General features: G+C 36.1%; 1 gene segment (V, D, J or C); it reads left to right on the forward strand.

The window, feature by feature from the left end:
• Positions 1-9,854: 9,854 nt before the first annotated feature.
• LOC119261832 lies at positions 9,855-12,597 on the forward strand. The segment is given in 3 exon segments: positions 9,855-9,926; positions 10,082-10,399; positions 12,386-12,597. Coding segments are annotated over 3 exon segments (516 nt in total).
• The last annotated feature ends 2,587 nt before the right edge of the window (positions 12,598-15,184 follow it).

The raw sequence follows: 15,184 nt of genomic DNA on the forward strand, positions 1-15,184 counted from the left end.
GATATTAGCTAGACCAGAATTGGGCCAGATGCTGGACAGCTGTGTATGGAGCCGAAGGAAGAGGGCCACATGTTTATGCTGGGGCAGATCAGTGCTCGGTTGACTTATGCCTCAGTACTTTCAGCTCAAGTCTAGCATGTCATAAGTGGTCCACTACTGAAGCTACAGAAAACAGCCAACACTTACCCTATAAAGGTTAAAACCTCCGTTTAACGAACTTTGCCGCCCAAGTTCATTTTCAGATGTACAAGCCAGGAGCTACGTTTGAAAAGATGACAACTGAAAGAGGGCATTAAGAAGGTCAGTCTTCATTTAAAAAAGCGCTTTTACATACATTATCATGACTTGTGATAAATGAGTTCAGTTCAGTGAGATTAACTTTTTCAAATTATAAGGTTCCAGTATGGAAAATGGAAAGTTATAACTGTAGCTAAAAATAACAATTTGGCATAACATTTGAGAAGAATACTGCCATATCTAAGAGGACCCTAGTCATAAAGCATAACTATGGCACTTGGATTCCCTTATAAGTAATAGTATGCCTGCTGGAATATGACTGTAAAGTGAAGTATTTGCTAATATAATATATGCTTAAATAGATTAAATAGATTTCATAATATTTGAAAAGAGAAATGATTTCACGTTTTAATTACTTAACCATTCTACGTAGAGTATTTCTACACTCAGAAAAGTGGTAAAAGTAGTGGTCAAGGAGGTGGAGCTTACTTCTTGAATTTTACATGTTTCTTTTATGCTGTGCTCTTGGTCTGTCATTAAACACACAGCATCCCCATAATGCGGTCATTAGCTCATTTTGTTTTGCTACTGCTTGTTGGTAGGTATATGAAATATGCATTTATACAAATATACCTTATTTGTATATTTACATTTTTACAAAATAGTTTGTAGCAGCAAATATATGAAATCTTAAAAACAAAACAGCTAAAAAAAGTCTTTATATTCAGTTGCAGTGGTTTCAGGAAACAAAGGCCTGGCTTGGTTTTGCAAAATGTTTGCAAATCTTTTTTTTATTTCAGGTGGCGCATATTCAAATACAGTCTCTCCACTGGAACCTAAAAAGCAGGTTTCAGTGGGTGACAGTGTTTCCCTCTCCTGCAGCTACAGCAGCAGCAATGTGGACAGCATTCATTGGTATCGACAATATCCCTCATCTAAACTGGACTTTCTCCTGTATATAACTCCATCAGGGCGTTTGAGTAGCTCTCGACCACCTGGCTTCTCTGCTAAGGTGGAGAACAGTAGAGTGGATCTGTTGATCTCCTCTGCTAAATTATCAGACTCTGCAGTCTACTACTGTGCTCTGGAGCCCACAGTGACCAGAAACCCAGCTACCCTGTACAAAAACTGACTGTGTGATGAGGCGATGTGGTTTTGTACTGGGTTTCCTGACAGGTGTGACTTTCTTAATACGCAGGAACATGTGGTTGATGAATTTGAGTGTAAGATATGGCCGCATATTATTGTGTGACTGTAGGAGGGAGCAGGTTGGAAGGACCCCACCCCACCACTCTTCCCCTTAAAAAACAGATATCACTGTAAAATACAATGTTGTTGAAGGCTGTGACACAGACAGCATCCTCAGAAATTCAAGGAGTCGCTCTGCCATTGGAATACGTGGATGGTTTTGATGGCACTTAATTCTGCATTGTGGGTAATGTTGGGTTTTGGCTGAGTTATTTCACTGCTGGTAGGCAAGGCAAGTTTATTTGTATAGCACTTTTCATACGAGTGCCATGTCACACAAGTGGTTCACAGAAACACAGAAAGAAAAAAAAGAACATTAAATACTGTTAAATAATAAAACAGATGATGTCCTGAGACTTAAAACATCATAAAGTAATCTGCAAAGATCATAAAAACAAACAAAAAGAAAATGCTTAAGATAAAAGACAATAAAAACGATATGAGATTAAAAACTGCTAAAATGAAGGGCTGTACTAAGACAACAAGAAAACAACAAGATTGGCTTAAAGATGGCATATATTTGGTGCACATCTGACCCCCCAGCAGTTGGCAGCATAGTGACTGAATGCTGCCTCACCCTGTTTGGTTCTGATTCTGGGCACTACTAATTGATTGGTCCCTAGTGGTAGAAGAGGCCCATTGTGTTTCTACACTTCAAGCAGATCAGTAATGTATTTGGGTCAGTCAGAAGCAGTTTAAAGTCAATTCTGTACTTAACTGACTTGGAGCAATGTGCTTGGATCTCTTAGTTCTCATACTCAGACTCTACTAAGCGGTCCCTACTTCCATGTGCATAGGCAGTGAAGTTAACCTGCTTTGCCATCAGCACATGCAGTTCATCTTCCTGATACCATAGAACATAGTTCTTCATTTACTTACTAGTTCCTACTTTTACTTATAAGCCTGCCTCTCAAACCAAATAACACTTGGCATAGACTACTAATGAATGTACTGTTCACTGTGTAATAGTTGTTTGTGCATTGGTGAATAATGCAAAATGATTGTTTTATTATAGGCAGAACAAATGCTTTCACACAACACATCATAATGAATTATAGCATTCAATAAAGTTATTTGCACTTCTGTGTGTTCAATCTTATGTGTAAACAGTATTTGTACAAAAAAGTAAATAACAATATAAGGATATATTGTAAAATAACAATATAATGGAATAAAATAAAAACCAACACAAAAGCAATCCTAGCCTGTAACAACATACTATAGAAATGATATACATGTGCATGCTGTGAATGTGTACTGACTGTCCAGCTCTGGGTTTTTTAACAGCCTGTGTGGAGCCACCTTTCACATTTACCACAGGCAATCTATGTAAAATGACTAAGTTTAAATGGGCATTTTTTGTTTGTTTAACAAAAACAGTGGTGAACAAAGTGTGTATGTATATATTTGTATATATGTATATATAACAAATGTGTATATCTGAGGGGCAATGGAAAATTAAAACTTTCTATTCATATTATTTTTCATACTTGAGTTTAAGTTCAAACATATTTGCTTAATAAATGTGACTTATTGGCAATAAATCTCCATTATGTTGATGAACAATTTCTAGAGAACTCTGTTGTTCATGTCTGTGCCCACAAGTCGTCATAATACAAAATGTATTAGGCTTTGAACTTTAAATCTAATTTTGCAAAGATATAATAATGTAGTTCTTTTATTAAGTAATAAACTCACGTAAAACAGCCATAACATAATAGTTACCCAGAGAATTTCTGCAGCCGACATAAGTTGCTAATGTTGTCTGGTGACAGGGTTAGTAGAGTGTGCTCATAAGACAAAAAGTCTTAGTAGAGTTCTCCAACTATATGAGCCTTTATTCTATTGTTGCAGGAATGAGGGTGATTACTTCTTGCCATCTTTCCATTTAAAACCAGTAACCAGGCTATGATATCAGCTTATGTTAGCTTAAGGATTATCTTATATCATGGGTCTGAAATACTACTTAATAACTGAACTATGTACTACTGGCATCCTTGCTGAAATGTCAGCTATGACATTTATGAATCAGAGCGCTTGTTATGTCCCATCTCATTTTGTTGAATGATTCCAGATCAGCTGAGAAACTGACTGGCTTTCCAGTCAATATTTGCTCCACAACTAAGGTAAAATAATGTGTTATTGTCACATGGTAAAGAATCACCTACTACACACGTTTTTCTCTAATGAAATCTTGTTTGTTATTATAACATTAGAACAGCCTGCCCTACTGAGCCTGTGGTAGAATGTTTAGAGATAATCTTCAACCTATACTGAAAAATCTTACACTAGATGTATAACAAATTTGTGTATACAAACCTTCAGAGCAAATACACCACAAGATGTAACATCTTGGAGGGGCTGGGGCTTATTTCAGAATGGCACTTTAAGACTGGCATTCCTTTGTTCTTTACCAGGGCTCTTGAAACAGTAGCTTTTGGGAAGACGAACAATTTTATGGTATAACAACCTAAAGTTTGGAGTCAACCAAGAGAACATTGTTTTCTCTTTTGCTCTGATTCTCCCCATGAAATATGCAATTTTGAAATCCACAGACTTACAATTGAAAACCCCTTATTTAAGAGATGTCTAACTATTATAGGGGTCTTAGGGATCCCATTGAGACATACTTCTAAATAGAAACCAGTGATGGAGGTTGTTTACCACACTCAAAATGCTGTATTTAGATGGCTTCCACTAGTAAAATAAAAAATTATATTATTGCAACAAAACAAATTACAAAACAATAACTTGTTGGTAACCAGTAATCAGTGCATTAACCAATAATTATATGCATACTTAACAGATGCAGACGTCTGTCATAAAACTGTGCAGAAGCCAGAAGGAATTATAAATCCAGAGAAGTACATAAAGTACACATCCAAAGCAATAGAAAGTAAAATGTGTAGTATTAAATCAGCTTACCTTCACTATTTGAATTTTGTTATACCAAACTGCCATCATTGTAAAAGAATTCATATGGAATACCTCCACAAAAAAATGCTTATTGGGATTTCTCACCAAAATTTTAACTTAATTATTAATTGCCTGATGTACAAAATTATGTTATTAGTTAATAGAACACACCTCACTCTCCAGTTCTTTTCCAGGGACCACAAAATATGGCCCTACATTGGCCATATATATATGAATGAATCTGCCAGAAGAGGGCAGACTTAATCCAGATTTTCTAAGACACTGAAACAGTTATGCAGCTGCAAGGGAATCTTCAGTAAAGGACCATTTTAACTTCCATATGAAAATACTTTGGCTTAATCATCAGGTTATCAGGTTGCCTATGGCTTTCATTATATAATGATTCAGCACACATATGTAAAAATATTGTATCTGAATATACTGTATAGTTGAAGTCTTCATCCTGGATTTTGTAATCACTGGTATATATATATATATATATATATATATATATATATATATATATATATATATATACACACACACACACACACACACAACCCCAATTCCAATGAATAAAATACATAAATAAAAGCAGAATATGATGATTTGCAAATCCTTTTCAACCAATATTCAATTGAATACACTACAAAGGTAAGATATTTAATGTTTAAATAGATAAACTTTATTTTTTTTTATGCAAATATTCACTCATTTTGAGTTTCCCAACTTCATTGGAATTGGGGTTGTATACATTTGTGTGTGTGTGTATACAGACAAACCATCTTCTTAGTTGAAATATAAAGCTTAAGTGACCTAATCTGCATTCCTCTGTTCTTCTAACAGATCCACTGGCAAATGTAGGAGGAGTCTTTACATGCTTGAACAGTAGCACCACATCTCTCCTCATTATCTGAACACTGGAACCACCAATGATGTTTCTCTGCTGTCTGACTGTCATTTCTGTCTTTGTAATTGACATTGAACAGAATGCTAGTTCATGCTCTTAAAGATGAGAAAATTACTCTTTCCTGCAAGTATGAGGGAACAGTCCAAGACCTACATTAGTATCGCCAGTATCCTGGATCCAGACCAGAGTTCCTGCTGATGATCTTACCATCAGAAATGAAAACTGTAATACCTGCAACTCCTCCATTCAAACACCTGGATGCTGACATTAGTCTAAGTGATAAAAGAGTGGATCTGTTGATCTCCTCTGCTGCAGTATCAGACTCTGCACTGTACTACTGTGCCCTGAGGCCCACAGTGACAGGAAACCCAGCTACACTGTACAAAAACTACATTTTCTTCTGTCTTTCCATTGAGTTCAAATGTATTGTCTCCTTTCAGCATAATGGTAATTTATACAGTCTGCAGTGGAACTGTCAGTGTCTTGCATCCAGACCCCAGTATGTACTAAATGCAGATAAACTAAGTAATAAGTTTCCCAAGACAAGTTTGACATGTTAATAAATAAATCAAAATTCTGTGAATGAATATCACATTGGGTGCAATAATCATAATTAATCATATTCATAATTTCTGTCTTTGTCTTTAAGAATGCTATGACATCCAACTCTGACTATGCTCTGATAGTAGTACTGTTGTCAAGACCACTAGATCCAAGTCAAGACTGCGACAAGGACAAATCAAGGCCCAGTCAAGACCAAGACTTTTAGCAGTCGAGTCCAAGTCGAGACTGAGACCAGAAGCGGCCTAAGTTGAGACAAGTCCGAGACCAGATTGAGATTAAGATATATTATAATTAATATGTAGACTAAACATTCTGATCTGCTCTCAGGGGATGTTTGAAACCAATAATGCTCAGTTAAGTCATCATATAAATATTAGTTCAGTAAATTCCAAAGTGTGCTCTTTTGCAAAAACTAATAAACACAGCCACCAAAGCTGCTACCTGCTACTCGTTCAGCATTTCTGTTCCACCTTGAATGGTGCAGTAACATTTAAGCGTCTTATGTGCAGAAGAAGCTCCACAAAGAAGCTGGTGAATTGGAAGCCAACATCATGTCACAGAAACATCTGTAGACATCAAGATAACCTGAATAAATCCATCCTTAATCATGAAATACCTCCCAAATGAGCAGCTAAGGGGTAGCACAGCAATACTGTAATCAGCCACTGGGGCTGTGGGACTACTGAATACATCTCACTGGCTGATCTAATTCTGCTTTCCAAACCACATACTTCCTTACCTTCTAATGGGAGGGTGCTGGTTGTAAATACTATTTAGTGCGCTGGTACACTGTTTGGGATGCAGCAGAAGTGAAGCAGCAGGAAATCACAGCTGTTTAGATTTCAGCTCCCATTTATCACTTTGGAAATGAATCCAATAATAAGGCAAGACACTTAAATATGCTCTGAATACTAGTTTTGAAACTAGCATCCCCCGCCCCCCTCCCAAAAGAGCATGGTTTTGCTGCCTTTGCTTGGTCCAGGGAGAGAAAACACCAAAGAAGCTATAGTTAAGTGAATGCATTGGTGCTGTATCTTGAAAGTAGAAATTACACTTGAATAAAACCAAAAAGTATCTACATTTAAAGATAAATTTAAAGTAAAAAAAAGCCAAAATAGTCCAAAGCATCATTGGATTCCAAATTTAGCTTCTTTCCCTTAGAACTAGAGGTTAATGTAACTATAAACATGAGAATATATCATTAAAATTCTCTGAACCACTCAAACTACATCTAGGTCTTAATGAATGTCACTCAGTCTGGTCTGTGTGTTTTAGGACACAGTATAAGTTAAAAATGAAACAGTCTTCACTGCTATGACCTGCCATTTCAGCAAACACCAGGGCTGGTGCACTCAGAGAAGGCATAAACTAGAGGACAGTGCATCTGTTTTCTGTTTTATGATGGTCATTGTCACAAAAAAACATTGCTCACCTACTCCTGAGGTGGTTTGGGTATATTGACACTTGCAGCATTCAGTACGACGGTACTGTGGAAAAGTCAGAGACCTCTCTTTATTTACTTAAGTTAAAGTAAAAACAGTCAGTAAGTCATTAAATAATTTTCAAGCAACAGATACATGAACAGAAAACATATATAGTTCACTCCAATTAACTGGTTAAAAGTCAGAATTGAAAACTTGATTGAAAACATTTTTTTTTTTGCTGAAATTTTACTGACTTGGACTAAAAATCGTTGAAAGACCCTTTTGCGTTGAAAGACCCTAAACTTTATTTATTTTTGTGTTAAAATAAATTACTGAACATTCCATTTTATCACTAGCAAGACAATAACAATGCCTTCAAAACTTTCCCATTTTTTTTATTATTGAGTGTTTCAATAGTGACTATTTTCACTCATTTTAAGGAAGCTCACACTCACTGTTCATGACTAGCAAACACATTTTGAACAGCTGTACACCCATAAAATAGGAGTTTTCAATAAAACACACAAATGTTTATTTATTTGCAGGAAATGTGTTTGTCTATTCCCTTTTCTCAGTAACAGCTTCTTCACAGCTACATATAATTTTGTACATTTCTCTTCATTATGAATGTGGACTAAGCTGATCTCTTTAAACATGAACCATCATGGAAATGAATAACTTGTATTTACTGGCTGTTTTAACTGGAAATTAAACAAATGAAACTTGGTCTGTGAATTTGAACAACACTGAAAGGGCATCAACTCTAAGAAAATGGGGACAAGTTGTGGTCTAGGAGGTGGAGCACATTTCTGCCTTGTCTTCATTGACAAGCTCTAAACAGCACTAAACACAGAGGATCTCCCATCATGCTGTTATTTGCTCATTTCATTTTGATAGTGCTTATAGGTACGTATGAAATGCATAATTCAATTGTTACTATTGAAAGAAACATTTGCACTTAATGCACTTAAAAGAAAAAATAATAAATAAAATGAACTGTGTATAATCCATTACAGTGGCTTTAGATTTAGCCTGGCTTGGATTTAACATGTTTTTCTCTTTTATGTCAGGTGGAGTTTATTCAATCAATCCTTTAGAAACTGAAAAGCAGGTTTCAGAGGGTGACAGTGTTTCCCTCTCCTGCAGCTACAGCAGCAGCAATGTGTACAACATTCAGTGGTATCGCCAGTATCCCTCATCTAAGCTGGACTTTCTGCTATACATATTTGAATCAGGGGATTTGAGTGACCCTCTACCACCTGGCTTCTCTGCCAGGATTGAGAATGAAAGAGTGGATCTGTTGATCTCCTCTGCTAAATTATCAGACTCTGCACTCTACTACTGTGCTCTGAGGCCCACAGTGACAAGAAGCCCAGCTTCATTGTACAAAAACTGACTCTCTGATGAGGTGATGTGGTTTTGTGTTGGGTTTCCTGTCAGGTGTTGCTCTTGCTCAGCCAAATTCTCAGAAAAATGTGGTTGATGGGTTTAAGCCACATCATCAACTTATTTTGTACTGAAAGGAGAGAAGGTATAAACCGTATGACTAAAGAAGGGAACAGTGTTCTACAAGAGGTTGGGATGCAGAGTGGCTTCTGATTTATGCTAGTGCTGATTTACTCTGGCTTTCCATTGCTCATTCCATACCCTCCACTTCTTTTTTTGCCCAGTCCTTTAAGGGCCACTAAATTTATGGTTGACTGTATGAGCCATGAAGCAACAAGCAACAACTTATTTCAAGTGATTCTATGTTTCACAACGACACAATTTTCCACAGAAAACTCCACTAGAAACAGAACAACGTAGTAAGCACATCTCCACTGCTTTACGACAGCATGGTCTCTAAAGGTCTTTAATATTATAGCAATCTCATGATGAGAAACATCAGATACATTGGCTAGACTGACTAGATTTAAGATGTTTTTATTTATCATCACTACAGGATTTCACTGCAGAATAGTTATCCCTATTGCAGAGATGTAATGATGGAAGTCTACCAGTCTAATCTTTTTTATAGGATTGAGGGGACTGATTCATTCGTAAGAGGAAGCTGAAGTAAGGGACCAAGTAAAACAACCATATAAAGTTTTGAGACTCTCGTTTAATCATAGTCTTCTCATGGTCTGTAGGTTCTAATTTTCCTTTTAACATGTTCAACACATGCATGTCAGCACATATTCTAAAAGGTCAGTAAGTGGACCATATCAAAGCTACACAACAACAATTAGCTCATTTTACAAATAAAGTGAACAAAAATGGCATTGATTTGCATAAATTAGACAAATTCAAATTATTTATTGAACTTGAACAATTATAGGTCACAAAAATATACATTTGAATTTAAATGTCCATGAGTTTAACATAATACACAGTATACTAACAAGGTGAAGGGAGCATGAAGTGAAAGAAAAGGAATCTAATCACATCCATAAAAAGTCATTTTAGATGTGAAATTAAAGAAACGTGTCTTTCTCCTGGTCTACATTCCTCTTATAGCAGATTCACTGAGACATGTAGGAGGAGTCTTTACATGCTTGAACAGTAGCACCAAATATCTCCTCGTTATCTGAACACTGGAACCACCATGATGTTTCTGTGCTCTCTGGCTGTCTTTATGATCATGATAGGTATGTTATTAACCATATTTATATCTGAGTGAAATACATAACTCTGTTTGACTTTGTAGTGATGTGTGTGTATGGCAGTGGTAAGTTGACTGGCAATTCATGTAAAGAAAAAGAAGGAGAAAGGAAGTTCTTTTGATTTCTTTATTTCTTCACAGGGAACTGTGTTTCACAGTCAATAGCACCACTGAAAAACACAATCCATGCTGTTGAAGATCAGACACTTACTCTCTCCTGCAAGTATAATGGTAGTGTGAATAATCTGCAGTGGTATCGTCAGTATCCTGGATCCAGACCAGTGTATTTACTGATGACATTTCCAGGATCACCAACTGTGAGCCATGCAACTCCACGTTTTCCAAGACTGGATGCTAAAGAAAAGAACAAAACACTGGATCTGATCATCTCCTCTGCTGAAGTATCAGACTCTGCACTCTACTACTGTGCCATGAAGCCCACAGTGACAGGAAACCCAGGTACACTGTACAAAAACTCACTGCAGGATGATGCTTTGCATTTTGTATTGGGTTTCCTTTCACTTGTTCACTTTCTGAAACATGAAAAAACAAACACATTCATAGAACAATGTGGTTGTTAAATGGGTAGTAATAGTAGTAATTTATATTGTATTAATCTGGAGAATAATGCAACTAATGGGGTCCCTGCTGTTAGTGTTGTAGTTAAAACTGTTAGATCTGAGTTTGAGTTAAGACCGAGATGGGACCCATCGAGTCCGAGACAAGACCAAGACTTTTAGTAGTCAAGTCCAACTGAAGAACAAGACCACATTAAGACTTTTTTAAAAATAAAAAAATATATAAAAAATGAAGTTTGATTTGTGTTCATTGTAACATCTATCTTAACATTTTTTTGCTGATACACTTACTAATTTCTTGTAAGATCTAGAAAATTAGCATGTTCTTTATTAAGTTGGTACATGTTACCATAATATTATTCTATTAACGTCCAATTATCACTGAGATCTATAAAGTGCTACAATTTTTCAATAATAGGTCATTTTCAATTTTAATAAAAGATAGCAAAGTATTGTCACAGCACAATTAGGACCATGTGGGATTATAGTGGACAGTGTCTCACTGAGATTCAGCGTCTCACAAGAGGGCAGCTTTAATCTAGATTTGCTGGATTGAGGTGAGTTATTAATTTGAGGAAGCTGAACTGAAGTCTACAGGTTAAAATAAACATCCCAAAGACACATTTGATTCATTAAAACATAAAACACATATTAAAAAGGTGGAGAAAACTCCACAAAAACCAGCTGCTAGTTGTTAACTGCTCTGCCACTGAACACAGAAGATCTTCCATTATGCCGCCATTTGCTCATTTTATTTTAAAAATGCTTGCAGGTATGTGAGTATGACCAATATCCCTCATCTAAACCGGACTTTCTGCTTTATGCACCTGAATCTGGCCAAGAGTTAGTCAATAAAAGGATATATTTGGTCATACTATCTCTTAATGTGCACTTAAACCTCTTTTTAGCATTCAGTATCTTCTTTTTTTATTTTTTTATTTGCCGAACTATGTTTGTTGTCTAGAAGCAACACTGTAGGGCAGTAGAATGGATTTAGCCAGTCACAAGCCAGATCTTGCCACTTCAGGGAACACAGGTTCATCATTTCTTCCCATTGTCACACACTGTTGCCTCATACCCTAAAAGGACTCCTGCACACATTAATTATTAAAAATATTTTTCAATTTAATAATCAGTTCAATATCCTGCAAGAAAAATTATTCTTTTTTTTAAATTGCTCTCATAATGTGTGCAGTAGACGGTTAAAACCCAACAAAGCATTAGAAAAGTTTGCTTACTAATGTAACTATAACCTATTAATGATATGCATGTGCACAGTAAGACTCCTCAATGGGTAAGACAAATCATTAGAACACAGGACACTGTGAGTTGCTCTAACATTAGTAAATTAAGTGGAATATACACAGACTGGCTGATTGTTAACATACATACATAAATACATACTTATATAATATAATTGAATTAAAGACCACACCAACTAAGAAAAGTAAAAATGGAAATTAAAAAGAAATAAATAAGCCACTTTTTTAATGGGGAGAGACCTGTGTTATCTGTATTCCTCTGTTCTTATAACACATCCACTGACAAATGTAGGAGGAGTCTCCTCACTATCTGAACACTGGAACCACCATGATGTTTCTCTGCTCTCTGACTGTCTTTTTGGTCATATTGGGTATGTCTTAGTAACTACATTTATATCTATGTGAAATATATTTTTTCTGTTATTGACTTTGTGATGTGTGTGTGTGTGTGTGTGTGTGTGTGTGTGTGTGGTATGCCTGTGATAAGTTAGCGTGACTGCTGATTTATCTTATTAAAACAATGTTATTCATTATATTATTATATTTATAAAGAATAAATAGAAAAAAAACTGCAAACTTCTTTTTTTTTTTCTATTTCTTCACAGAGAGCTGTGTTTCACAGTCAACAGCACCACTGGACAGCAAAGTCCTGGTTCAGATGAGACAGTTACTCTCTCCTGCAAGTATGAATCTAGAGGTACTCCAAGTATTCTGCAGTGGTATCGTCAGTATCCTGGAACCAGACCAGAGAATTTACTGATGATATATCCAGGATCAAATCTGGTGAGCTTTGCAACTCCACCTTTTCCATGACTGAATGCTACAGAAAAGATGCTACACTGTACAAAAACACTGAACTGAATTTTATACTTGTTGCCTTGTCTTCCAATTGTCTGCCTTCTGCAAAACAAACAAACAAAAAAAAATCTATATAATTGAAATGTAATGTAACTAACGGGGTACCTTACATAAACATAAGGTAAAAAAGATCAAGCTTGCTTAATCATTCATCATTCAAAAGACTATAGAATACACATGAACTGGGATAAAAGCATGTTGACTTTGTATAATTTCGGCAATAAATAAATGCCAAAAATCAGGAGGAATAATTAAGAAGTTTTAATCCACCAGAGCTGTAGTGAACCTACCAGTAAGAGAATGCAAGTCTATTTTACCCTAATACACAAAGAGGAGGATAATTAGAGAAGTGAACACAATTTTATATTTAGAATTTTTATCTGGTAACAAGTAGAAAATTAGCATATAATTTTGTTATAATAACCTGTTATGATCATTTTATTGCTTTATACACCACATACACACTAGTGAAGACACACACTAGGGGGCAGTGAGGACACTTGCCTGGAGTGGTGGGCAGGCCCATCTGCAGCACCTGGGGATCAGTTGGGGGTTAGGCGCCTTGCTCACAGGCACCTCAGTCACGTATTGTCAGCTAAGGGGATCAAATCAGCAACCTTCTGGTCACGAGGCTGATTCCCTAACCTCCAGCCTACAACTGCCCCCACATTTTGAAGATAAAACAAGAGACCAATTCAACCAGCCATAAGACTGTAGAGCGCTGCAATAATGTTACTGTTTAAGTAAATTATAGTTATGAAAAACTGTTACCATTACAGTTGTGAAAAAAATTCAACACCTCCAGCCAAATTACATGCTTTTGATTTTCTAAGTGTAAAATAAGTTAACATTTAAAGTGAAAGTATCCTCTAAAGAGAAAAAACAAAAAAAATACATTTCTCTAAAACTTTTGGAGAAGAATTTGTATCTAATAGCTAAGTTACCATACTAAGAAAAATCATACAATCTAAAATGTGCCGCAACTTTTGCACAGGCCACATTTTACGTTTTATTTTTACCCCACCTCCACCATTTTCTGTGAGATTCTTCCACGTTTTGGGTGATTCCTCAAATTAGTGCTTGTGTGGTGCTTATGTTTTGTTACTCAGCCAATATTTGAGGGTCTGGTGGGCCCACCACGTCATTAAGTTTTGAAATCAATACAGCGTATAATATTTAAATAAATCTAAGTGAAGCAATGTTCAGAATTTAAACACATTTACATTAATCTGAAAAACATCAGACAAGGAGTCTTTACATGCTTGAACAGTAGCACCACATCTCTCCTCATTATCTGAACACTGGAACCACCATGATGTATCTGTGCTCTCTGACTGCCTTTATGATTATGCTAGGTAAGTGTTATTAACTACATTTTATATCTTTGTAAAATCAATTTTTTGTTTTCTGTTTTCTGACTTCTGTGTTTGTTGATCAGTGCTAAATTAGGTTGGTTGGCAATTCATCTTTAAAAAGTCACAAAAATCAGTTTTTTATTTCTTCACAGGAAACTGTGTTTCACAGTCAATAGCACCGCTGGACAGCAAAATGCAGATTCATGCTACTGAAAGTGAGACAGTTACTCTGTCTTGCAAATATGAGTATGATCGTGTTGCACGTAGTCTGCAGTGGTATCATCAGTATCCTGGATCGAAACTAGAGCATTTACTGATGATAATTCCAGGATCAAAAGATGCGAGCTATGCAGCTGCACCAAGAATGAAAGTTGAAGAAAACAAAAAAACACTGAGTTTGACGATCTCCTCTGCTGCAGTATCAGACTCTGCACTCTACTACTGTGCCATGGAGCCCACAGTGACAGGAAACCCAGCTACACTGTACAAAAACTCTTTATTTCACTCCAGTAAAAGAACAAGTGCTCAATTTATATTCCTACTTTTGTTAAAGTACAAATTAATTCAAATGTATTTAAGTAGCAAACACAAAAGAACCGTGAGCTATATAAACTAGAACTGCTTCTGGTTCACCTCACATCAGTGTCAGTTGGGCATCTTGTCCAAGAACAAAATACGGAAGAGGAGGAAGCTTTGCATTTTGTTAATCAATTGAACTCTACATTGCGTACTGGCCATTTCAATCGCTTCAAGCATTATTTCTTGAATTAAATGAAATTGCAAAGATTATTTCTCAAAACAAGCTCAAGTTTCAGCTTGAACATTACTGCACATTTTCATCAACACTGGAAGACGTTGTGGTCTAGGAGGTGGAGCATGTTGACATTGCAAAAGATGCTTTTCTTCCTGATTTTTCTCTTTCACATTTAAATCGGTCACTTAACATACAGGATCTCCCATCATGCTGCTGTGTGCTCATTTTACTTTGATAGTGCTCATAGGTATGAATGAAATACACATAATGCATAATACATATACATTTTTAGAAATACTTTATAACACCACTTATGCAACATTTCAGCAATTTCGATAAATGAAAGTCTGTATAATCAGGTGCAGTTGTCTTTGATTTAGAGTCCTGGCTTGGCATTAAACTGTTTTTCTCTTTTATATCAGGTGGAGTTTATTCAA

This window comes from Pygocentrus nattereri, chromosome 2, assembly GCF_015220715.1.
Source record: "Pygocentrus nattereri isolate fPygNat1 chromosome 2, fPygNat1.pri, whole genome shotgun sequence".
NCBI classification, from domain to species: domain Eukaryota; kingdom Metazoa; phylum Chordata; class Actinopteri; order Characiformes; family Serrasalmidae; genus Pygocentrus; species Pygocentrus nattereri.